We start from the raw sequence: 21,373 nt of genomic DNA on the forward strand, positions 1-21,373 counted from the left end.
ACAACCGCTCTAAACAACCGCTCTAAACAACCGCTCTAAACAACCGCTCTAAACAACCGCTCTAAACAACCGCTCTAAACAACCGCTCTAAACAACCGCTCTAAACAACCGCTCTAGCACATACAGACCAGCTGGTGGGATGGAGCTTGCCAGCAGTATGTTGAACAATACCATAACTTCTTACTTGCTTTTACTCTTTTCAATTACTTAGAACATAATTGCAAGCGAATAACGATGAACCAGTTCCAATGGGGCTGAGCCATAGTGATGACGCCAGCTTGTACTCGGGCATCAAAAAGTGATGGCTGGTTGAGGGCCAAGTGACCCTGCTGGGGTGCAACTACAACCTTGGCACCCTACATTCTATTTGGGCTCATGTGCTCGTCCCATGCTCACCCCTGCTTACTGAGTGCTCAGTTAGCGCTCCGGGAGCAACTTTGGAAGCTCTGAGATTGCTCAGTCTGTACTCAGATCGGCTGAGTGCTCGAAAAGCGCGCTGCCTGAGCACTAAGCTGAAAGGAAAAGGCACCGAATGCTTTGCAGAAAAAGCTCACATATGCTAACATGCTATATGTTCTATTTCATGTACATATAATATTCTCTGTAACACATGAAAGTGGTAAGAGGCAGTGTGAGATGGGATATAGCCTGAAAGTGAATTTCTTTTCTATTTCTTACTACCTGTAACGGCGGGCCTAAGACTTCTTAGGTGGAGGCTCGTTGGGTTTATCTTGAGGACAGAAAGCAAGAGAAAGAGATGAATAGGCCGTTACTAGCAATGTTGCTATCAAGATTGCTATTTGAGTTGACCACGGGGTCCTAATCCCCATGGTTAAGGAGCGTCTTATATACATGCTGAGTTCTGCCCGGAAATACCTATCTGATGGATCATGAGAATGGATCGTAGACCTGGATCGTGAGAATGGATCGTAAACCGTAGACGATCCAGTATGGTCACATGACTTCCCCTCGTCAGCCTTGTCAGTGATCTCTAGGCTGTGCCGTAACACTACCTGCTTTCTTAATTATACAAGGGAATCATATCTTTTGTTGCTCTTCTAGTCTTGCTCCCTGACCTAATTGTCCACTGGGTTATGCGTTGGTAGTCCTTTACTGTAGTTATGTCAATTGCTCCTTTATATAATTCTACCCATTCCTGTCCACTGTGTACTTTTATGAATAAAGAAATCTTTTCTTTCTCGTCTCGCACTCTGTTGTTTTTATAGAACAAGAGATAATCCTTCTATATACATGATATTATTCCTCTGAATAATATTATTGCTTTCTTGTACCATATCACAAGTATTTGCACTTTTGCAGTAAAGCTTGGATGCTTAAAGTCAATAGAATGTCTAATCAAGTTGAACCTGTCCTAGAGGAAAGCCGAAATAGTTGCAAAAGACCAGGCATGCATCTCAGAACAGCTGAGCGCCCACAAAACACTTAACTACAACCTGGATGTTACAGGTCCATTGACAACACCAGATGGACCAAAGTCTCAGAGATCTTTTCACTATATAATTCATACAGAATCACAGTGAAGGAATATCCTTGCCAGACCCCTTTGACACATCCTTGTCAAAGTGCTGGAAACAAATATGAAGCCCTGATGCTCACTATAACCAATTTTGGAAGAGATAACATCTTTAGGCTATTGTCGGACTGCGCGAACCTCGTAATCCGAAGGTATGATGAAGAAAGCTCTGATCATTCCAATCTACCTAACTATCTGACCACTATTTATGGACTTAGGGGTTAAGACCTTTCTGGATACTTCTTTGTTTAATGATCCCGAGACATTTTCGTGAAATAACAAAGGAAAATAGGTGGCTTCAGGTATAGACAGTATGATCCCTTTATTGCAGGGATTATAACCTTCGAGATGCCTGGATTGGCGTGTGCTGAATAGGCTGATAGGTCTCTTGGTATACCACTAGGGTATAGTGGTAATATTCGGCTGACAGCTATTCTGAAATTATGTGTAGAGATAGAAAGGCTATTAAGTATTGCTGCTGCGCACATTCCTGTGACGGCGCTCAGCATAGTATTATTAGGTAAAACTATGGTAGCTTGTCATACAGAATCGAAAGCATGAGAGGAAAAGAAAGGAAAGAATTTGCAGGGCTTGTGCAACATGAATATATAGACGAGTAGGACCGGCAGTATCTCAGGAGACAAAGGAATGCTCAAATGCCTCACACCGCCTACCTTACCGCCTAGATGCCTGCCGCGCCGTCACAATTCCTGTCCCAGATTCCCTTCCTTAACTGTCTTCCACGAGCCTTCTGCATGACACTGTTGAAGAAATCCTGGCTATTGAATGCACTCATACTAAGGGATATCGATGTGACGGAACGCGAGCGAAACACCATCGTAGTGCCGAAAACATAGATGAAGTTTTGAATTGCTTAGAGACCACCAGTAAATGGTAACGTACATGATAAGCGAGTGAAACAGATAAGCGAGTGAAACACGAAACCATATCTTCCCAAAACAACCCTCGCAAATTCAACCACAACGCCAGAAAATCAATCTAAACTACTCAAAGTCATTTTCTTCAGATGTTTGTACATCTCTTGACAGGTTCGTGCGTTGTGTCCGGGATTGCCACATCTTCCACAACGCCGTTCCTTTGTCTCTGTCCTCCTCTTGCGACCACTATTTTGACGCGTTTCCTCTTTTATTTGCGCCTCCACGTCATTCTGGGTCTGAATGTCTTGTCCTTCAGCTAAAGTCATACTTCCTCCTTGTTGAAGACGCCTTTTCTTAGCTCTGCGACGCTTGCTAAGTATCTCATTCTGCTCTCGAAGAATCCGATTCTCCGACTTCAGTAGAGCTATCTGGTGCATAATCCCAAGCGAACCTTTTGAAAATCGGTCAATAGCATCGTAAGTCGCAGTTGGTGAGCTATTTGGATGCTGGGCAATTCGCTTCTTAATAAATTCTGACTGTGAGCTCGCCTCTATTGGATTATTCGGCGTCTTAGAAACCCAAGGAGTAGGCGTCTCAGGGAATCTCTCAGGCGTTGGCGTCCGTAACTTCACATCTAGCCTAGAAATCACTGTTTCTAGGTCTAGAGGTACAACTCCTGCCCCTCGAAAGCCGCCTTGGATATTCTTTGCCGTGAATGAATCCTGAAACGCGGCGAGAAAGGCGGGAAAGAAGTCTTCCTTAGTGATATTTGCCCGCCACAATAATAAACGGTGGAATCGTCCACCCTTGCGAATTGATCCCTTGGATAACTGTAACCCATTCGCGACCTCCAGACTGCACCAATTTTGTATTAGAGCGTCTATCAGCGCCTGTGACCACCATTCCTGTCGAGATAATACCCATCATAAACCCAGTCTCGTCAAAGTTGTAGGTATCTGACTCTGCCACGCCATACTTCGCAATTGTATTCTGTACAGCAATTGTATTCTGTACAAGCGCGAACCAGCCACGAATGAGCTCTGGATCTTCGCATTGGGCTCTCTTGTAGTCATATCTTCGGAAAAAGCGCGTCTTGAGTTGTGGTTGTCGCTTGACAAAGTTCGAAGCCCAACGCTTACCGACGCGTGGCGCGTTGCGCTCCGCAAGTAGTTGATTGGCCATATCTTCCACATCACAGAGTCGGGGAGGAAATGCTCGTGCATCAAGGTCAAGGATATGTTGAACAATTGTTGACTCTTCTAATATAGTCAATTTCTGCGAATTGGGTGTACAATCGCGTCGGGACATTGTTCCTTTGAGTCGGCGAGTCAAAGTAACGTGACTGACTGAGTAGATTTTTGCTGCAGCTCGAGCGCTAAGATTTGGGTCTTTTTGAATAGCTTGGACAGCTAGAAGTAATTGACTTTCTTTGCCAGTTGATTCCATTGTTGTTGGTGGAGAAAAGAGCGATCAAATACAAATGGTTATGTGGTTGCGATTTAGTGTTTCACTCGCTTATCATGTACGTTATAGCAAACTCCTGTTCTTTCAGAGAAGGGCCACTGAGAATTCCCACCGCACATATTGTTTTCCAGAACTGTCTGCCAGGTCCGTCTATTCTGACTCTCGAGGAGATCAGGCGTCTTCTGCCATGCGTCTATTTCCTGGATAAGCCTGTTGAGCATGACATTTCGGTTGTGCATGAACATTGGATTATCATTTTTTAACTTTTTCAATTCTTCCAAGTCTTGAATTGCAACCAGCTTTGTGCTTTTACCATTAGGGACCACGATGCTTGAAGTAGGTATTCCATTGACCCATAGAAAGTGGGTAGACATTATAACAAATGTTGTCCAAAGTGTAACTGTTTTAAAAGATAGTAGGTGCTGTGAAAAAAAGGGAAAAATGCTCAAACAGGTGTACAAGTATGTAAGAGAAAAGAAGGATAAAGGATAACAGCTATTCTGCATCCAAGAACTTCACATCATTAGTACGCTGTATGTGCCTCTGCTACAGCCAGCACACTGATGCCCTTTGACTGACAGTCACATCTTTCCAACCTGAGCGTACATGGGTGTTTGTTCCAGGATTTTGATAAAGCCCCACACACGTCTCGGGATTCCAGCCAAAGGGTAAGAAATCTTGTAGGAACCACAGTAAACTTTGTATATGGTAAGAGCCTGAACTCTGGTCTGTGGAACTCGGCTAGCAGAGGTTACAAGGGAGTATAGGGGCATCCAATTAAGCAGATTTTCTGATCTCGCTGAGAATGGCAAGAAACCACTAATAAGAAGTCATTCTCAAGGATTCACTGGTGCTTCTGCTTATGGTTGTTAGTAATCGGGAAGATGAAAGTTCCATATAGCTGGTTGATGATTACACACCTTGCATCTCTGTATCTATGTCTTGGGGCTCAGACCTGTGATTGAAGGGCTTCAAATGTCTTTGACACATTCTTATATTTCATCCAGCGCTTGAACTTTGTCATATGTTAGCAGGACGATTATAATGATAAGTATCAATTTCCAACAGCAAAGCTCACTGTCGCAATGTGAAACCCTAGCCAAAGACATCGGTGCCTCCGTGCTACCTCAATTGAGGGAAGCTCAATGGATCGCTCCTCAATATCACTGATAGAGTCTTCGAAGAACCTATCGGGATAGTAGAGCTGGCTCCACACCTGACTGCAGATAAGGAAATCCTCAGGTAATTGCTGCATAGTGCCGGCCTCAGGGCAGGGAAACTGATCACTCTCAATTTTGGCAAAATCTGTATCTTGGCAAATCAATGTATTAAGGAATGCCACAACCTGAGCCCATGGAACCTCTGTTTCAATGTATTGCATGCTCTCTGGGTTCAATGCCAAACACCAGAGAAACGCCAACAATGTATGGACATATGGAAGAACATTTTCATCACCGGTGTGTTGAAGGACTATGGCTAATGTTGAAAATGCAAGGCGAGTTCCGCAAGAGATTATCTGAATATCTTCTGATGTTGAAGTGTTGGCCTGGGAGGTCAGAACATTTCCAGGATTTTGCCAAGACTCTTGAGCAGATTTATATATTTCTGAGTATGGCTTTCCCTTCTCAAATAGTTTTGTCATTATCGGGTTCTTTCCTTCCTTTTCCAGCCCATATTCAAAGATGGCAGCATAGTTGGATGAGGCGATATAGACACCTTGTTCCCGAAACACTGGTCCACATTGGTGAATGTGGCCATCAAGGAGGGAAAGAAGCTTGTCGACAAGTTTGTTGAATTCTTCAACAGGGCCCTTGGTGAAGAGCACACCATGGGCACTGACAAAGGCAGTGGCAAACACAGGATAGCAATTATTGACTGCTCTTGAAGGATCCAGAAGAGGATCAAAGAGGAGAAGTATACTCTCCCTGGCGCTTGGAAAAGGAGAGACACTTATCAATGATTTTGTATAATAGAAGAGTTGCTGCACAATGTTCGGACGCGCAAGCACAGCAAGATGATGCTGAATTCTTCCAGTGTCTGGACTCTTATCTGCTGCCTTAATATACCAATATCTCGCCACAGCAGCCCAGACTTTGCGTTCTTGCATGTCAGCTTCTTTGTCAGTCTTTTCAACGGCCATGCGATATCTTGCGAGGTCCCCCAGGCATTCCATCCATGTATCTTCAAAGGTTGGAATACTTTCCAAAAGCAATGTCATCATGGAATATGCCAAATATATTAAGGTGAGCATGTTCTCTCGGGCCATGTCACCATAGCTATCCTCTCTGTCAGGTGGACGTTCCTCGTTAGAGAGACGGGATCGGAACAGTTCCAGAAGACTGTGGATTCCGTAGCGCCACATGTGTGCGGCCATGGCATACTCTGCGGCCAGGTCTCTCAACACAGAACTAGCTGAAGGATGCTGAGAGGCCAAAAAGAAGTCATGATGCTCATGCAAAAGTGTTCGGTGCAAAGCAACAAGCGCTTGCAATTCAGCCTCGTTAAGGTCACTTTCTGTCTGCGAATTTTCCTTGTCAATTTCTATGCACTTCTTCTAAACCATGACTAAACCAGAATATATGCCGCGGATCTCATTTGCTAATTGCTCCTCTGTGATTGGACATGTTGTCGGTTGGAGGAACATCGTCTCAGTTGAGTCACCCAGAGTACTAGCAGGTGTCTTCGGTTGCTCTGTAACATACAGTTGTTTGAATAGGCTGGGCGGGCTCGCGACATCGTCTCTCTTGGTTGTAGCAGGGAAATTCGATGATGGGAGTTCGCTCATTTTGCATGTATAGAAGAGTGAGACTATCTGATATAGGTTGTCATCAGCCGCTGGTCAAAGGCTAGATAGTATAGTTGTGGATGACTTGGAAAAGGGAAATACGAAACGCCACCTGGAAAAGAGTGTGGAAACAAAAGGCACTCAGCTCTCAACTCACCAGCGAACGAGGTGTCTAACAGTGAAACAGAGTTTTCTGAGAGGAGAGGTAATGGCAGATTTGATGTTATTCTAAGTCATATACCTATATACCTACCGAGGTGTGCCGCCTAAGCAGGCAGGCCAATGTTGCCCAATGTCAGAAGTCCCTAGCACATAATAAGGCTGTTTACCTTGACAGATGGCGGACCATTTGCAATCCACACAAAAAGAATAATTGAAAGATTAACAGGCAAGCTTTTTGCCTGGGTGAAAAGGTGAGTGGCGTCCTTGCTGATCAAAAACTAGCTTGTCTTTCCACCAGCTTCTGTACTGCAGCGTAATTAATTTATTTGCAAATTGCCTGACAGAGCAAGAGAACTTACAAATTATCTATGTATCTGTAGATATTATTGGATGCCTTGCTGCTTGCCAATGCAAGAAAATGTTCTAGATTCTTACATTGTTACAGCCTATAAATATTCTAGTCATAACTGATGCTGGAGAGCAATCACTCAAGGCAAAAGAAAAAAAAATTTCCTCACAGCTTCTTAGCTGTTTGTTCTCTGCCATCTCTCTCTCATGTTGCCTTGCTGCCTCTTATGGAGAGCAGATCTATATTGTGTGCACTCCAACCAAGCATCAGAATGAGGTGAGAAGGGATCTGCGATGTGGAGGAACAAAATTACATGACAATACTTAGTGGAGAATCACTGCTGCTAAGCGCGGCAGGGAACATTATTTATTACAGTATTTTCATCCAGGAAGCCTGACAGAAGGCATCCATGTCGCAGGGTAATTCTGGCTAGCTGTATTTCCAATGACAAGGAATGCCACAAATTATGAACATTGCCATGGTCTGTGACAATGGAGCAGCCTATGGATAGGTGATTGCCACTATGACAGGGGTGTGCTGTCTATTATCACTCCTAGAGAGGATTTGTTAGCACCCCAGGGGTTGTGTTGGGAAGAGAGCTCTAACGCTACTTCTGGGCAAGATTTGTTTCATGGGGCCCATTTCACCGAAAGTGGAACTCGCTCACAGCAGTAGGTACGGGGTTGTGGCTTCCAGACTCAGCTTGTTTAGTGCCTAGATGACCAGATATGCACGGTGATATTGCCCCTGTCAGGGGCAATGAACGCGCAAGGCTCAAGGAAGCTGTTTATGGCGCAGTCTGCCTGCAGGAAGATCATCCTGGATGGAGGAGCGGATCTCGGGCTGAAGTGTAATGTGTTGGTTCTCAAATCAGGCTGCTTTCCGGAGACCCCTGACGCAGGAGAGCTGCGGAACAGAGCTCTCTATGGCTCGCTTTACCGCTGGAGGGATCTTTCGAAGGCGTACTCGGTGCGTCCTGCATCCCAGAGACAAGGCAGCCAGTGTCTGTGGGGCTACTACTCTGAGGCCACGTCGTATGGAGGCAGCACTTGCTCCAGCGAGGCGGGTATCCGAAGTCAATTACCCCATCCTGATCGGTTGTCCCGGAAGGGAATATGCTCGAAATGAAAGGCTGGTCGGGACACCCACGGGCAGGGAAGTGGCAGGTCAGCCGGGACCGTCGTTGCTTTAATCCTCTCCGCTATCCAGCTTTGAGCTGCAGTTCTTTGCTTTCATTTTGTTTAGCCTCGCTTGGATTCACTTAATTTTCCTCTCCGGAGTCTGGGAGCATACCACCATATGTTATTTCTGTCTTTCATTCTTAGTTCTTCCGAAGCATCATGATGGAATTGGGAATGAGCGGACTTGACATCATGATGTTCGCCGTCGCGATATGGTTTACCCTTGTTGTCTTCGCATTAGTGTCCTATTGTTTTCGAGATCCCCGACTATGAAACAGGGATGCCAATCTCATTACTGGCAATATTTGCTAGAAAAGTGTCAGTATTGTTTCCTAGCATGTGTCCAGATAGTATTAATCCAGCTAATCCCAAGAAGCCAGATTAAGTCCTTACTCGCCACGGACAGGGAAGTGACAGGTCAGCCAGGACTGTTGTTGTTGCTGTAGTCCCTTTTGCTATCCAGCTCAGCTACGTGCGAGTCTCAGGAGGATAGTACTGTGGAGAGAAAACATTCCTGTCCGCTGGCAAGGTTACGCCTTGTTAGAACTTCCTGAATCCACTTTTTCTAGTTGTCCGATAATCTCCCAATACAGGTGACCGAGGCAGCTAGAGTTGGCTTGCTTGTCGCTATCCTGAAAAGTATTAAACATTTGAATGCTGAAGGCTCATGGTAGCATGATTTACAATGTATATACTTGGGTATAGTAAACAAGTGGCACGCAAATTTTGGCAATAATGGCTGGATCCGCGCAGCAGCAACAGGCAAGCAATCTTGACAAAATATTGATCCATTCGCACTCAGGAGGCGACAGCGTGAGTTGAAAGGCTGGTGGTGTTACCTCAGGTCCGGAGAGTGTCGTCTATTTTCTGTGCTCCTGGATTGTCAGACTAAGGGATACATTGAAGTGGAAACTGTCAGGTAAGTCCTGTAACCAAGTTCTCCGTAACCTCCGCTCATTCGATGCGTGCTTTAGCACTTTGGCATAGTGGGTGCTCCTCTTGTTGTCCTTGAAGAGGACTAGCTCAATCGTTGCTTCGCCTGTCTGAGTCTCTCCCGCCAAATATCCAGTTCTTGAGTCATGTTAAACAGAAGTGAAGGATATAGGGCGAGCTGGATAATGAGAAGCGGAAACAATGCACCTGAGAGTAACTAACGTAAGGCCCCCGGACTTACATAATCTGTTGCGCTTGCCGAGTCATATTGTCAGGAATAGCTTACGCTACCGTATACAGCTCGAGGATCTTTCCTAATTAGGATAGTCGGGACTATACGATCATGTGACAGAACTCTTACCCCTCTTTTTCAGATCTCGTTCAGATAGATTAGAATCCAAGAAGAGCTCCTCGATAGGAACTAAGGCATACTAGACCGTACGAGATTCAGTGAACTCGACACATATTTCTGATGAGGAACAGTGTGGAATTGATCCACACCTGCTGGCCTTGGCAGGACAGACCCCTCAGTATGATACAGTATCGGCAAGACCGGGATACTATGACGTTGAGATTATAGATGACCAGAGGGTGGAAGACAGACTTCTTGGCCTCATCCTGGAGGTTGACGCCGAAGTTTTTCTATCTTGTTCGCTGTCTCTTACCACGTCTCCTGCTCCCCGCTGAGGTTAATTGACTGGGAATGCATCACGTGGACACTGCTCTTCATTCTCACCGCCCAATAACCGGCAAAATAAGTCAACCCTGCCCCGCGACCGTTCAAAGGAATGGGAAAGTAGTGTGCCAAGCCCTTTTCCTCTTATCAAGACGACAGGAGCCTACAGGCCCCACCAGTAAGGTGCAGGCGCTGTCGTCTTGGTATCTTGGTCCTGGTTGCGCAAATTGTGGAGTGGCATGTGGAGGACAGAACATCCAGTCACGTGTATTGGCTTTGGAAAACTTCTACCCAATTTGGTCAGCAGTTTGGCGTGCCCCTCCTAGTCTCTCCTTGCCCCTCTCTGTCCTGTAATTAGTTTTGCCCCTCTGCACCCTTCTCCAAACAGCGGTCCCATTCTAATCTAACAACAAAAGCTTCTGGTATAGTTGCTTCTCTCATTGCAGGTCTTGCGAACATCTCAAGTGATGTGTTTTGAGACTTGCAAGTGTTGCAACGGAGCCAGCAACCCCAACGCATTTGTGCCTGGTGAGTCATCAATTGAATATATTTGCTCTATTAATTTATTACGACCACTGACGCACTATTCCTACATCTGAAGAGCTTGTTTCTTGAACTTAAGAATCATTTCGCGACGCTATCCTGAAGCTTACTTGTTCTGGCATTCGGAATAAATATGGCCAGTTTCTACCTTCGACGGAGGGAGCTTGACGATACGCCTGTCAATGGGACGACAGAGAAGGAAGATTTAGAGAAACTGGCAGATTGGGTTGAGGAACATGGTGTTTTTCAAGACACTAAAGGACTCTTGCGGGCCACAAACACCGACTTAGATCTTCAGCTGAAGCGTCTCTTTCAAAGGCCGGGAGTCTGCGATGATGTATGTCCATATTTATACTTATCAGTAAAAGAGGAAGCAGCTGATTATGACAGCAGATGGTAAGAAATTTTGTTATCAGAGTCCTCCAACCTGGAATATTGCGGAGTATCCCAGGACCTGCACATTTGCGCGTCCTAAAGATCCATCAAGGCACAAATCCAACAGCAACACTCCTCCTAGACACAGAGTCTTCGTCACTTCAGCTGTCTCCTGACTTCGTTATTGAGTTTAAAGGCCGTGTGGCGATAAGCCCTGGGGTTGACGCTCATGTTATTCTCAAACAAGAGAGGGACAAGAACGAGGGCGATGGAAGCGATGCGGACAGGATAGAAGATCGCGAAAAGCATGGAAGCGAGAAACAGGAAACCCTAAAGCAGTAGTGCCTATGTGGAAGTTAGGCTGGGGGTGTAGTCTGGTTGCCATAAATCCCAATCCAGGTTTAGGTTCATGCCATTGAGATCAGTGCTGGATTCCACGGGAGTACTGATGAGATTCCATAGGTTGATGTCTGATCCAACACCAGGCAACTCTGTGTCTATATTTCTTCCTTCGAATTCAGAAGAATGGTCGCGATCGTTTTGCATAACACTACCATGATTTGCATCCATGCAGGAGTTGTCTGTGGTAACTGGAATATTAATATCCTCTGTTGACACCGGATCGATATATGGTGAAACATTGGGAATGCAGTCTGGTTGCCATAAATCCGCAGTAGGACCGACGAGATTCCATAGGTTAATGTCTGATCTAGCATCAAACGTCTCTGATCTTTCGCTTTCACCTAGATTATCGTCGGGATGGTCTTGTGTAAAAGCATCTGGACGATTCACAAACTCGTCAATTGTACCTTGACCTGAAATGTCTGACGCCCGATCACCAGGTAAATTGACAGGAATCCGTAGATCATGAGGCAGTTGGTTCGGATATCCTGCGTCTCAGTTAGCTAACAAAAAGGTCCCGGTTATTGCATATGGAGGTACATACTTCGTTGATCCTGAAACTGTGCCGCTTGCCCTGTTGTCAAAAGCGCGTGGCGATGGTCATACTTGCTTCTTTGACATCGTTTCCTTTTGGACGTAGATCTTGTTCGGTCGGCCTGTGGAGACTCATCATCTGCATCACAAATCAGAGTCGATCCCGCAAAGATTGATGTATGACTTACCGTCTGCAGATATTGGTGAGGAGTTCTGTTGCACCGCAGCTGGCCGGGTGCTATTAACTGAATCGATAAGTAAGCATAATAAAAGCCTTGTTCTATCGCGTTAGAAAAGCTCACCTGCTACCGTAGCTAGAGCGTCTAGCAATGACCGCGAAGGACAATATTCGATAAACAAATACTCTTCGAGGAGCTTCTCTATGTAGCCGACTACCCTTTTTGCAGAAGCAAACGCAGTTATGAGTTGTCTATCGTCTCCGCTAACGTTGATAGATGCTTCTTTTTGGATCTCTTTATCTAGGAGCCACTGTACGCAACGATCGTGAACTGTCCCTTTTTCAGGGAGCCATTTCTCCCATCTGCAGATGTCAGCTGGCAACCTGGCTATCGAACCGCTGAAGACTTACGTCAAGTAGGGTACATCTTCTGGGAGGCAACAAAGTGTTCCCTCTCCTCCGGCACTCGTTGCTAGTCTTTCATATCGGTTGGAGATTGTCAACAATGAGGGTAACGATTTCCTAATCTCTTCCTTGTTATGAACCAGGAGTCCGGATTGAATAGCGACGGTCGCGAGATCATCGAGCTTGTTACTAGAGATTCTTTGGCTTTGAAATCTTCTCTTCAAGCGTGACAAAGGGATTAGACAAAGCTTCCATCGAACAGAGTCAACGGAACGACTCTCGTGAAGGCTGTAAATAACATTAAAATAGCAATCAATCGGATTCGACGGGGAAATATCTCGGCCCTGTTCAAATATTGTTTGCGGCTCTTTATACCATCTGACGAGATAGCGTTCAATAGCCGGGCAAAGCCTCGGTCGCGAAGCCCGTGTTATACTTTTATACGCGCGGTGTTCTGTAACGTCCTCATCACTGTCACTTCGTCGTCGCTTCCGTCCATTCCCACTGTTCTTTCTATACCCACGAATATCTTCTCGTAACGCAGCAGGAAGTTCCTTCCACAGGCTCACAAGTCGGTCTCGAAACTGAAGAAGTCAGATGCTAGATCATCAAACAGCATTGGGTACTTACCTTTTCATCTTGTCCAAGAATATTGTCAATGCGACCCGTCTCACCTACTCTATTGCAGGCGGTTATCACATTTTCTGCTATTTCTTTGCTGATTCTGGCTCCCATGGTATTCTGTTGATAAGATGTTCTACGAAGCGGAGAAGCAGCAGTTAACGGGCTACAGAGGCGCTAGTCCCGATTTTGATTGCAACATGAACACTGTTCATGTTGCAATCAAAATCGGGACTAGCGCCCTACGCAGTTGATCTAACTTCCTCGCGCAGGGGAACCGAGCCGTGTTTTCTGCTCGCTAACCAATAATGAAGAATCCAGTTGTGTCGTTGCACCTGCGCCGCAGGATGGCGCTCGAGCACCTGCACATTGTTTCCGTTGGTGCAAGGGTATACCTGCAATGGCTTGTTTTCAGATCGCTTAAAGCTGTTGAACTGAGATTGCACTGCCTTGTGGATACGTAAGTCAGGGAGGGGTCCACCGATGCATCGGAGGAGTGCAGGCGCGGTACAACTACCTCATGTTCTGATGCTTCAGACGTGTCCAAGCTATCCGAGCAGCAGAAATTAGAACAGATTGCCATCTATTCTGGCTGCTTAAAACTTGGTGGAGAAGAGATGTAGGCCCAGTAAGATCCCGCAGAAATCAATGCGAGCCAAAACAATACCTTGATTAGCCCAGGAGCTGGCAAGACTCAGACATACCAGTTTGGAATATAAGAGAGGACTTATTGCTCGATAGTTGCCTTGTTTCAATTCGAGCTGGCTAGCCTTGATCATCCTTATCATTCAGCCTATTCCTTTGCAGCTAACTTGGAGCGGTGTGTATAGACAGTCAAATCTCAGGTGTGTTAGCTTACAGCGCGGACCAGAGAAATTAGTGCATCATCCTCCACAACAAGCATGGGGCTGACTTCTATGCTAGAGCTAGATGAACTGCCTGCGATCGTTTTTCAGGAGTCTGCTTCCGGCATCCTGGGTGGACCACCTTGCACGGGATCGTCATGAACCACGCTCTCATAACAGTGCCTTATCCAATTCCTCTCCGTATTGGGATCCCTGTTCCAACCCTCGGAAGCCAGCCAAAGCAGTTGTCAACCGTTTCGCCACCACATGCCAGTTAATAACTCCAGATCCAACAGAGAACCGCTGGTCAGGTTGGTCGACATTCTTCTTTGCGGAAACTCCACCAGGATCAGCAGCTCAAGACTCCTCATCCGGCGCGTCTCTCACGGACGAGTGCCTTTGCTGTTCCGACCAATTAAAGAATCAACCAGAGAGAGAATCCCTCGAGGGACTCATCAAGAATTCCCAATATAGTGGCGTGATGTGCAGTCCGACTTTCCAGGAGCCGCAAGTCTTGTTGCGAGTTGGAGATCTTGGTGGAACTATCAGATGCGCGAGATGTCCTTGGTCTCTTTTCAAGAAATCGAGATCGGCACGATCCCTTGTCGGTGAAAAGGAGTTGCATTATCTTGAAAAAAGACATGGATACGACCCATTTGATTTACCACCGCTAGTGCAGATATAGAAAAGGAGGGCGGTCTTTTTTGAGGAAAACTTCACCATGCTATGGATAGCTTCTTATCCTATGACATCCTTGATCTGTCTCTATAGGGCTCCAATGATAATTGAGAAATAAGCTCGAGCAAGGCTCTTTGGACATTTAATCCTACCTAAAAATAGGTCCTATCCTGTTAAGCATAAGGAAACTGCTCTAAACTCCAATTCTTTCGAACAACTCTGATCAACTTCGCCATAACTCTGAACTGGCCAAAGGCACTTGTTGATCAGTGAATGTTTTTGATATTCCATTACAGGACTTTTTCTAATGAGTCTCCAGGCGAATCTTTTCGAGGAGCTGATCCTCAAAAATGAATTCGGTTACTTCTGTTCTCCAATGGATCGAGGAGTCGCGCCCTCCGAATTCGATTTGGTTCTGGAATCGGCCGGGCCTCTTGAAACGTTACTTTGATGATAAGTTACTTGACGAGCTAGCTCCTGAAGCCTGGCGTGCCCTAGAAGTTCGGTTCTCTAACATATTTTGAAGACAAACAAATTGACCTAACTGTGCAGGTTGTCGAACTTTTTGGTGTCTACTATACTGGCCCCCCTCAACGCATGCTGATTGAGGCAATGCTCGTCGCCGTAGAGATCAAAATGCCTCAGACAAATATCATACAAAGGTGTCTTGCCAATGTTGGGCAGATGAAACAAATGGCCAATGGCGAGCGATTTCTAGAAGAGACGGATTCTGCGGTCAGACAAATGGATAATGAGTATTGGTCCAGGCTTGTGCAGACCACGGTGCACTATTCCGTGGCCAGCATAGAGGGCATATCGGCGGGTCTCTTCACGCTGTACTGTGCAAGCTGGATTTAATAGAATTTCCGATTCAGTCACATCTCGGGGAGAGAAAAAAAATCTGGATCGGCAAACCAAATGCGGTCAGTCAAGTGTCGCGCACGGCCTTCTCAAGAGGAGCTGTGTAATTAGGTTTATTAAGTGAGCTAGTGAATCTTGTCATAAACCTCGGAGACGTGATAGCCCATATGTGGTGCTAGACGAGTTCCTGGAGTTTCATACTTTATACTCAAGCAGATGATGCGTTGCATACATTGATACCATTGCTTCGCCGGGGGGTCCAGATTTGCATGATAGCTTTCTCCTTAAGCTGGGATATAAGGAGACCCATTGCTCGACTGTTACCTTATTGCAATTCGGGCTAGCTGACATTGATCATTTCCATCTGTCAGCATATGCTCTTGCCGCTGCCTTGTATTGTGTCTGTTTGCCTGTTCTATTTTCTATACAGTCGAGTACCTAGTTGCCGATTCTTGTTTCTATATTTCTGTACAGCCGCTGTTATCATACTACAGACCTTTTTCTGACTCGTTAGTCGAACTGACACGGCACTCTCGTCCAACTCTTTTAATTTGGGCAAACAGTGTCCATGGTATGTAAAATTGGACAAGAAGTCTAGCCCTCTGCTAATTTTGTTTCAATCTAGATTCCGTATGCAGGGCCCCAGAATAACCGGGAATCCGGGGCATGTGGTGGCCATCAACATTGGTGGGAGCCTGTCGAAATTCCAAAACTTGAAGTACATAGTGAAAATAATTCTATTGTGGACTTGAATCTCTATGAGGAAGCTGTGTACGAATCATCGGGCGTCGGTGCTGCCCCAAAAGCGTTTGGAAATCACTCAGACCTTGGCCGGAGTCCCGAATATTCCCTTAATACAATGGACAGCTCAAGAGGAGTGCTCCAAAATAATTTATCCAGCGAAGGGCAGACCAACGACTGTATCACGCCAATGAATTCCAGTGCGTTTGGATCTTGCGGACGTATCTTCCGCGCGACTTTGCTAAAGGTAACAAAAAATCCTCTTACATAGTTCTATGTGCATACTTGATAACATGTACAGCTGGTGCAAAAACTTCGGCACGTCTTCTCAAAGTTGATGAATAAACTCCAGTTGTAGTTGTGTCCGTGATGATGTTCAGAGTGATGGTCGTGAGAGTCAGCTGGGATTAGGACACGATTCTGGAGCTATCATCAGCTTGTGATAATGAGGAATGGAATTGTCTCATGGAATGATTTTGTAACGGCGGACCTAAGACTTCTTAGGCAGAGGCTCGTTGGGTTTATCTTGAGGACAGAAGGCAAGAGAAAGAGATGAATAGGCCGTTACTAGCAATGTTACCTATCAGGATTGCTATTTGAGTTGACCACGGGGTCCTAATCCCCATGGTTAAGGAGCGTTTTATATACATGCTGAGTTCTGCCCGGAAATACCTATCCGGTGGATCATGACTATAGATGGATCAAAGAATCCAGATGGATCAAAGGTCCAGATAGATCATTTTGATCCATTGGCGCATGATAGAATCCCCCCTTGTCTGTCCTGCTCATGGTCTCCAGGCTGTGCTGTAACAGATTTAAGCAAAGCTTGGCCGGGGTAGACACCAGAAACATGTGGACTAGAATCGTCTTGAGAATAGGTAACTAAGGTGTGCAAGACTATTCAGGTATCGCAATTCTACATATTTTCTCTCCATGCTGATATGCTGAGCCAATGACCAGCCAGCCAATAATCTCTTGAGAGTATTGTAACTGCGGTTCAATTTGGTGGCATTTCTTATGGAGTCGCAGGTGAAAACCCCTATGTTCGCTTGCGGGTCCCAACTGTTACAGCACGACCTAGGAGTAGGCTCAGGCGGGTTGAGGACTATCACGTGACTGGATCACCGTGATCCATGAGAGTTGATCCATCACATGACTGGATCACCATGATCCATGAGGATCAATCCAACCATGGAGATCCAGGGGCATTGATCCGTGAGCTATGATCCATCGGCTAGGTAATTCTGGAGCAGGACTCATCATGTATATAAGGATACTCCTTGACCATGGGATTAGGACCTCGTGGTCAACTCAAATAGCAATCCCAATAGTAACATTGCTAGTAACGGCTCATCTATCTACCTTTTCCTCTTGTCTTCTGTCCTTCAAGATAAACCCAACGCGCTTCAACCTAGAAGTCCTAGGTCCGCCGTTACACCAACTAAGGATGGTCGTGAACGTCAGATGAAATGTTGCTGGGAGATTTCAAAAATTGGACACATGCGAGAAACATAGTAGATGATCCTTTGCTAATCCCGTAGTATGGAAGTCCATTTCGGATAAAGATTGGACTATGGAGGGATGTATCTAGTTTGGAACTTCTAGTCACAAACTGTTACTTTGATCAGCATTAATATTTACCACTACACCAGCTCAAAATAAGGTAGAAAGAGGCTATTCGGAAGTTTAATGCCCACTTTAAGGTCTAGATTTTTCTGAATAGCATCTTTCTACGAGATAGTTTCCCGCCTTGGAATTGCCCTTTCAGAACACTCCACTAGCATAGCCACTGATTCAATGGACCGTACTATCCTCAGCTGCTCATAGTATAAGATGCCTCTCTTCCACGAGTGGTTGCCTTTTGCTGCTGTCAGTGATAAGGCATATCGAACATTTTCTGATTTGATTTTGACTATATGCAATCACTTAGTCGACTTCCTCTTTTACGCGTGACCTATCCATCGAAAAATAATATATGTCTTATAATTTGCCGCTCCGCGCTTTATACTGATATCTAGGTAGGGATCCGTCCTCTTTGATTCCTGTTGACTGCGACTACGATAGTGGTTCGAGATAAGCTTAGAAAAAAAGGGATAGAAATGCTATTGCTAGCAGACAGTTCCGTGAAAGAAATTGTCAAGGAAAGGAGGAGCTCCTTGCTCGCCTGAAAACTCTCGGTACATGGCTGAGAGATGAAGAGGGACTGCTTCGACAGGTTTACTCTTCTAAATTAGGGAACAATCTAGAAGAACCTCAAGAACTATCAGTGGAAAGACTTCGACAATAGCTGTTGGCTACCCGAGGGTTAAGAATCGCAGGAAGGACCTAAGAATTATGTTTGTTGATAGACTTCTTTCATCAATGATTTCTCTTGTCTATCTGATTGGATGTAGAGCTGCTATCTAAATTATTTGTATCCTGTTGCATTATTGGTGAAACTACATGGTCACAACTGGTTTCGGTCGATCCATCAGAGGACGGACATTTTCCAGTACCCTTTACTTGAGAGCTACAGAAAAGGCTCCCTAGTTTCTGGTCTTCCCACCAGAACATGTATAATCTTTATACCCGCCTCGCTTTCTCTCAATCCAGTGACTCGAAGGTTTCCGGCACTAGGCTTGGATACACTCTGCCTACACTGTGTCCTGCTAATTGGCATTTGACTTAGACTTCAATTCCTACATAGTCTCGTGGCGAGGAATTGTCCAATTACTGGAAGTCCTGGTGGTCGATAGCAGGCCGGACTAGAATTGCAAAAGGGAACTTAACTGGTGATGTTAGTGGAACCATCGCCTGACACGCGGTATAGTAGGACCTTGAGAATATTCTGCATACAGCCTATAGACTCTCCGCGTGATTCGCGTAATTCAGTGCTCCCAGAAATATGTAGATACACGCATAATGTTTCCAGGCACCATGATCGACTAATGGTTCTGTTCGGCCTCGAAACATCTAAGATCAAACTGAACGATAGTTAAAAATATCATCATACCTCCTACTTTACGTAGATGCTAGTGCATACTTATATAAAGACTTATGACACCACCAAATTCCCGACATTTCCTTTCGTACATCGGAGACTGGTTTTCAGCTAGGTGTTCTTCCATCTTTTCTCTACCGTCCCGAACGATTGGTATTACATAATAACCACGCTACCCCACCGCACTATGGATCCGGATTCCTTCTCGTACACGGCCTTGCTACAAGACGACCAAGCAGCCGAGGTGATAGACGCGATGATGGCTATAGACTCGCAAGGATACACAATTATTAAATGCTCACAGCCCTGTGAAGAGAAATCAGCTGCTGTTGAAGCCGCTATCGGATCTGAATTGTACGAGGAAAAAAAGTCGGATGAAACTCCCACTCACCATTTTGAAGGCCCATTCAGGTCTCAAAAATGGACGGCGGCCAACGAATTCATGGATTACGGTGTCAATGTATGTTGTAATACTTAATCTGGCAGAAGATATGCTAATCCGCTCTTAGATGACCTACATCTGTCAGGCTTTTCTTGATATTCCTTTCAAACGGGCAAGGTTTACGAAACCAAGGGTAGTCCGTCGCATAGAGACAACGAGCGAGCTGCGACCCCTTAAGATGAGGGTGCGGGATCACCAACCTGGTCAAGTTGTATCGCTTATTCGGCCCTTCCGAACAAGCCTTAGCCCCGAAAATGGCTTCTTCTCCGTCTACATAGGCTCCCACAAGATGGGAGACGAAGAATTCGAGGAACTGGAGAAGCATGGGGCACTCACACTCAGGGAAGTCCGCGTGCGACCGGATGATATCCTCATCGTTGCACAGGGATTGCGGGTCAAGTACGCCAATGGCAAAGGCGCCATATGGGTCTGGAAAGCTATTTCGAACGGTCTGGCTGGAGCGTCTGTCGAATCACAGGTGGACCAGTACTAGGAATCTTCGACCGATTTGCTATGATTGGCATACTCAATAGTGGCGCATTGTAAGTTAAATCCATTGGAAAGCCAAAGATATCCACTTCTCAAAGCAACCATCCATTTTTATTGAACGTCTCCATCATTCTAAGCGTAAAAAATGAGCCACATTTGTATCGGAGTTGTCCACTTGGCTCCACGAAGGTTCCTTCCCCGTGCCTGTACAGTACCGTTGATATAATGATTCTGGAAATGTTAGCTGATGGACGTGGTGCCCTTGCCAGGAGACATACCGACACGGCGGTTAAATATCTGTTGGTATGAAATGAGATCGTGCGACAAATCACTGGCGAGTTGGGAAATTTTGGGATATTCTCCGAAAGATAGCAGTAAGCATACCTTCTCCACTTGATGAGGAAGCATGCGTTCCAGTGCGCGAGTGGAGAGCATGAAAACAAGGGTTATCCCTGGCTGTCCGAGATAGTTTTCAATGAATAATGTTTTTCGACCGGGTTTCAGAGCAGCTCTCGCGAGATCTACTGGGAAACTGTGATTCTCGCTAAAGCTGCGGACCTGACCGGTGCTTCGAGATCCGGCATCCGGCAGCGCTTCGCTACCAAAGCCTTCCTGGTAAGCCAATGCTAGCCTTCTTATGCCAAGGATGTAGAGAAATGATGCTTCGATCGGCTGGTTTTGCGTCCGCCTGAGACAGGATATTCGTGGATCCCCAGTTGGCTTCATCGTCACGATAACGTCGCTTTGATCACCGCGTAAGAACTCTTCAACAGCCCCTAACCGCTTCTGAACATTGTCGAAGAACTCGTGCAACTCCCCTTTTCGCTCCATTGTCGATTTGACAGCAGGTAGCTCCCGAAAACGTTCAAAAAGCAGACTGAGCATCCCCTGATGCTCCCAGGCTTCTGTATCTGTCATACGGTACAAAACCTGGGCGGCCGCGCAGATCTGCCGATCTCTTTCATCTTTTTTGTCTTGAGTGCTGACTTCTGTCATGTCTGGTGCCACAATTCTTCTGACAAATCGCAAATACGACTGCCTTCCGTGCGGTTATCAACAGTGGGTTTTGCAGAGGTCCGTCATATTAACAGCCTAAAGGTGAGTAGTTGTGTGGAGCGCTTGCCAAGTGTCTTGTGCGCACCAGAGTGGGGCTAAGCGGCACACCTCCTCTGGTGCGCACCAGACACTTGGCAAGGAAGGCAATAAGACAAGATGCTGAAACTGAGGTTCTAAAGTTCAGCATCCTCAAGCTCGAGGGATAAGGAGTTGGACACACTGTAGGAGCTAGAGTAACCCAGGCCTGAACTTGGCCTTTCC

General features: G+C 45.8%; 8 protein-coding genes across 8 annotated transcripts; 5 read left to right on the top strand and 3 right to left on the bottom strand.

Annotated features, from left to right (window-relative positions):
• Positions 1–3,171: 3,171 nt before the first annotated feature.
• Positions 3,172–3,594, bottom strand: VTN00DRAFT_2715 (uncharacterized protein; the record flags this gene model as incomplete). The annotated part of the gene is made up of 1 exon (XM_069428958.1): positions 3,172–3,594. The coding sequence occupies one exon, from the start codon at positions 3,592–3,594 to the stop codon at positions 3,172–3,174; it is 423 nt and encodes a 140-aa protein (XP_069283761.1).
• Positions 3,595–7,931: 4,337 nt separating this feature from the next.
• On the top strand, positions 7,932–8,300 carry VTN00DRAFT_2716 (uncharacterized protein; the record flags this gene model as incomplete). The annotated part of the gene is made up of 1 exon (XM_069428959.1): positions 7,932–8,300. One exon carries the CDS (start codon positions 7,932–7,934, stop codon positions 8,298–8,300), a length of 369 nt encoding a protein of 122 aa, XP_069283762.1.
• Positions 8,301–10,638: 2,338 nt separating this feature from the next.
• On the top strand, positions 10,639–11,222 carry VTN00DRAFT_2717 (uncharacterized protein; the record flags this gene model as incomplete). Its single annotated transcript, XM_069428960.1, has 2 exons — positions 10,639–10,842; positions 10,896–11,222. The coding sequence occupies 2 exons, from the start codon at positions 10,639–10,641 to the stop codon at positions 11,220–11,222; spliced, it is 531 nt and encodes a 176-aa protein (XP_069283763.1).
• Positions 11,223–11,668: 446 nt separating this feature from the next.
• VTN00DRAFT_2718 (uncharacterized protein) lies at positions 11,669–13,134 on the bottom strand (the record flags this gene model as incomplete). The annotated part of the gene is made up of 8 exons (XM_069428961.1): positions 11,669–11,770; positions 11,827–11,836; positions 11,889–11,955; positions 12,005–12,061; positions 12,119–12,357; positions 12,406–12,424; positions 12,923–12,983; positions 13,030–13,134. The coding sequence occupies 8 exons, from the start codon at positions 13,132–13,134 to the stop codon at positions 11,669–11,671; spliced, it is 660 nt and encodes a 219-aa protein (XP_069283764.1).
• A 1,759-nt stretch (positions 13,135–14,893) lies between these two features.
• VTN00DRAFT_2719 (uncharacterized protein) lies at positions 14,894–15,401 on the top strand (the record flags this gene model as incomplete). Its single annotated transcript, XM_069428962.1, has 2 exons — positions 14,894–15,043; positions 15,096–15,401. The coding sequence occupies 2 exons, from the start codon at positions 14,894–14,896 to the stop codon at positions 15,399–15,401; spliced, it is 456 nt and encodes a 151-aa protein (XP_069283765.1).
• Positions 15,402–15,972: 571 nt separating this feature from the next.
• VTN00DRAFT_2720 (uncharacterized protein) lies at positions 15,973–16,503 on the top strand (the record flags this gene model as incomplete). The annotated part of the gene is made up of 3 exons (XM_069428964.1): positions 15,973–15,975; positions 16,030–16,392; positions 16,447–16,503. 3 exons carry the CDS (start codon positions 15,973–15,975, stop codon positions 16,501–16,503), a joined length of 423 nt encoding a protein of 140 aa, XP_069283766.1.
• Positions 16,504–19,312: 2,809 nt separating this feature from the next.
• VTN00DRAFT_2721 (uncharacterized protein) lies at positions 19,313–20,060 on the top strand (the record flags this gene model as incomplete). The annotated part of the gene is made up of 2 exons (XM_069428965.1): positions 19,313–19,585; positions 19,635–20,060. The coding sequence occupies 2 exons, from the start codon at positions 19,313–19,315 to the stop codon at positions 20,058–20,060; spliced, it is 699 nt and encodes a 232-aa protein (XP_069283767.1).
• A 123-nt stretch (positions 20,061–20,183) lies between these two features.
• Positions 20,184–20,887, bottom strand: VTN00DRAFT_2722 (uncharacterized protein; the record flags this gene model as incomplete). Its single annotated transcript, XM_069428966.1, has 2 exons — positions 20,184–20,287; positions 20,335–20,887. The coding sequence occupies 2 exons, from the start codon at positions 20,885–20,887 to the stop codon at positions 20,184–20,186; spliced, it is 657 nt and encodes a 218-aa protein (XP_069283768.1).
• Between the last annotated feature and the right edge of the window lie 486 nt (positions 20,888–21,373).

The sequence above is a fragment of the Thermoascus crustaceus genome, assembly GCF_041956765.1.
Source record: "Thermoascus crustaceus strain CBS 181.67 unplaced genomic scaffold VTN00scaffold_10, whole genome shotgun sequence".
NCBI classification, from domain to species: domain Eukaryota; kingdom Fungi; phylum Ascomycota; class Eurotiomycetes; order Eurotiales; family Thermoascaceae; genus Thermoascus; species Thermoascus crustaceus.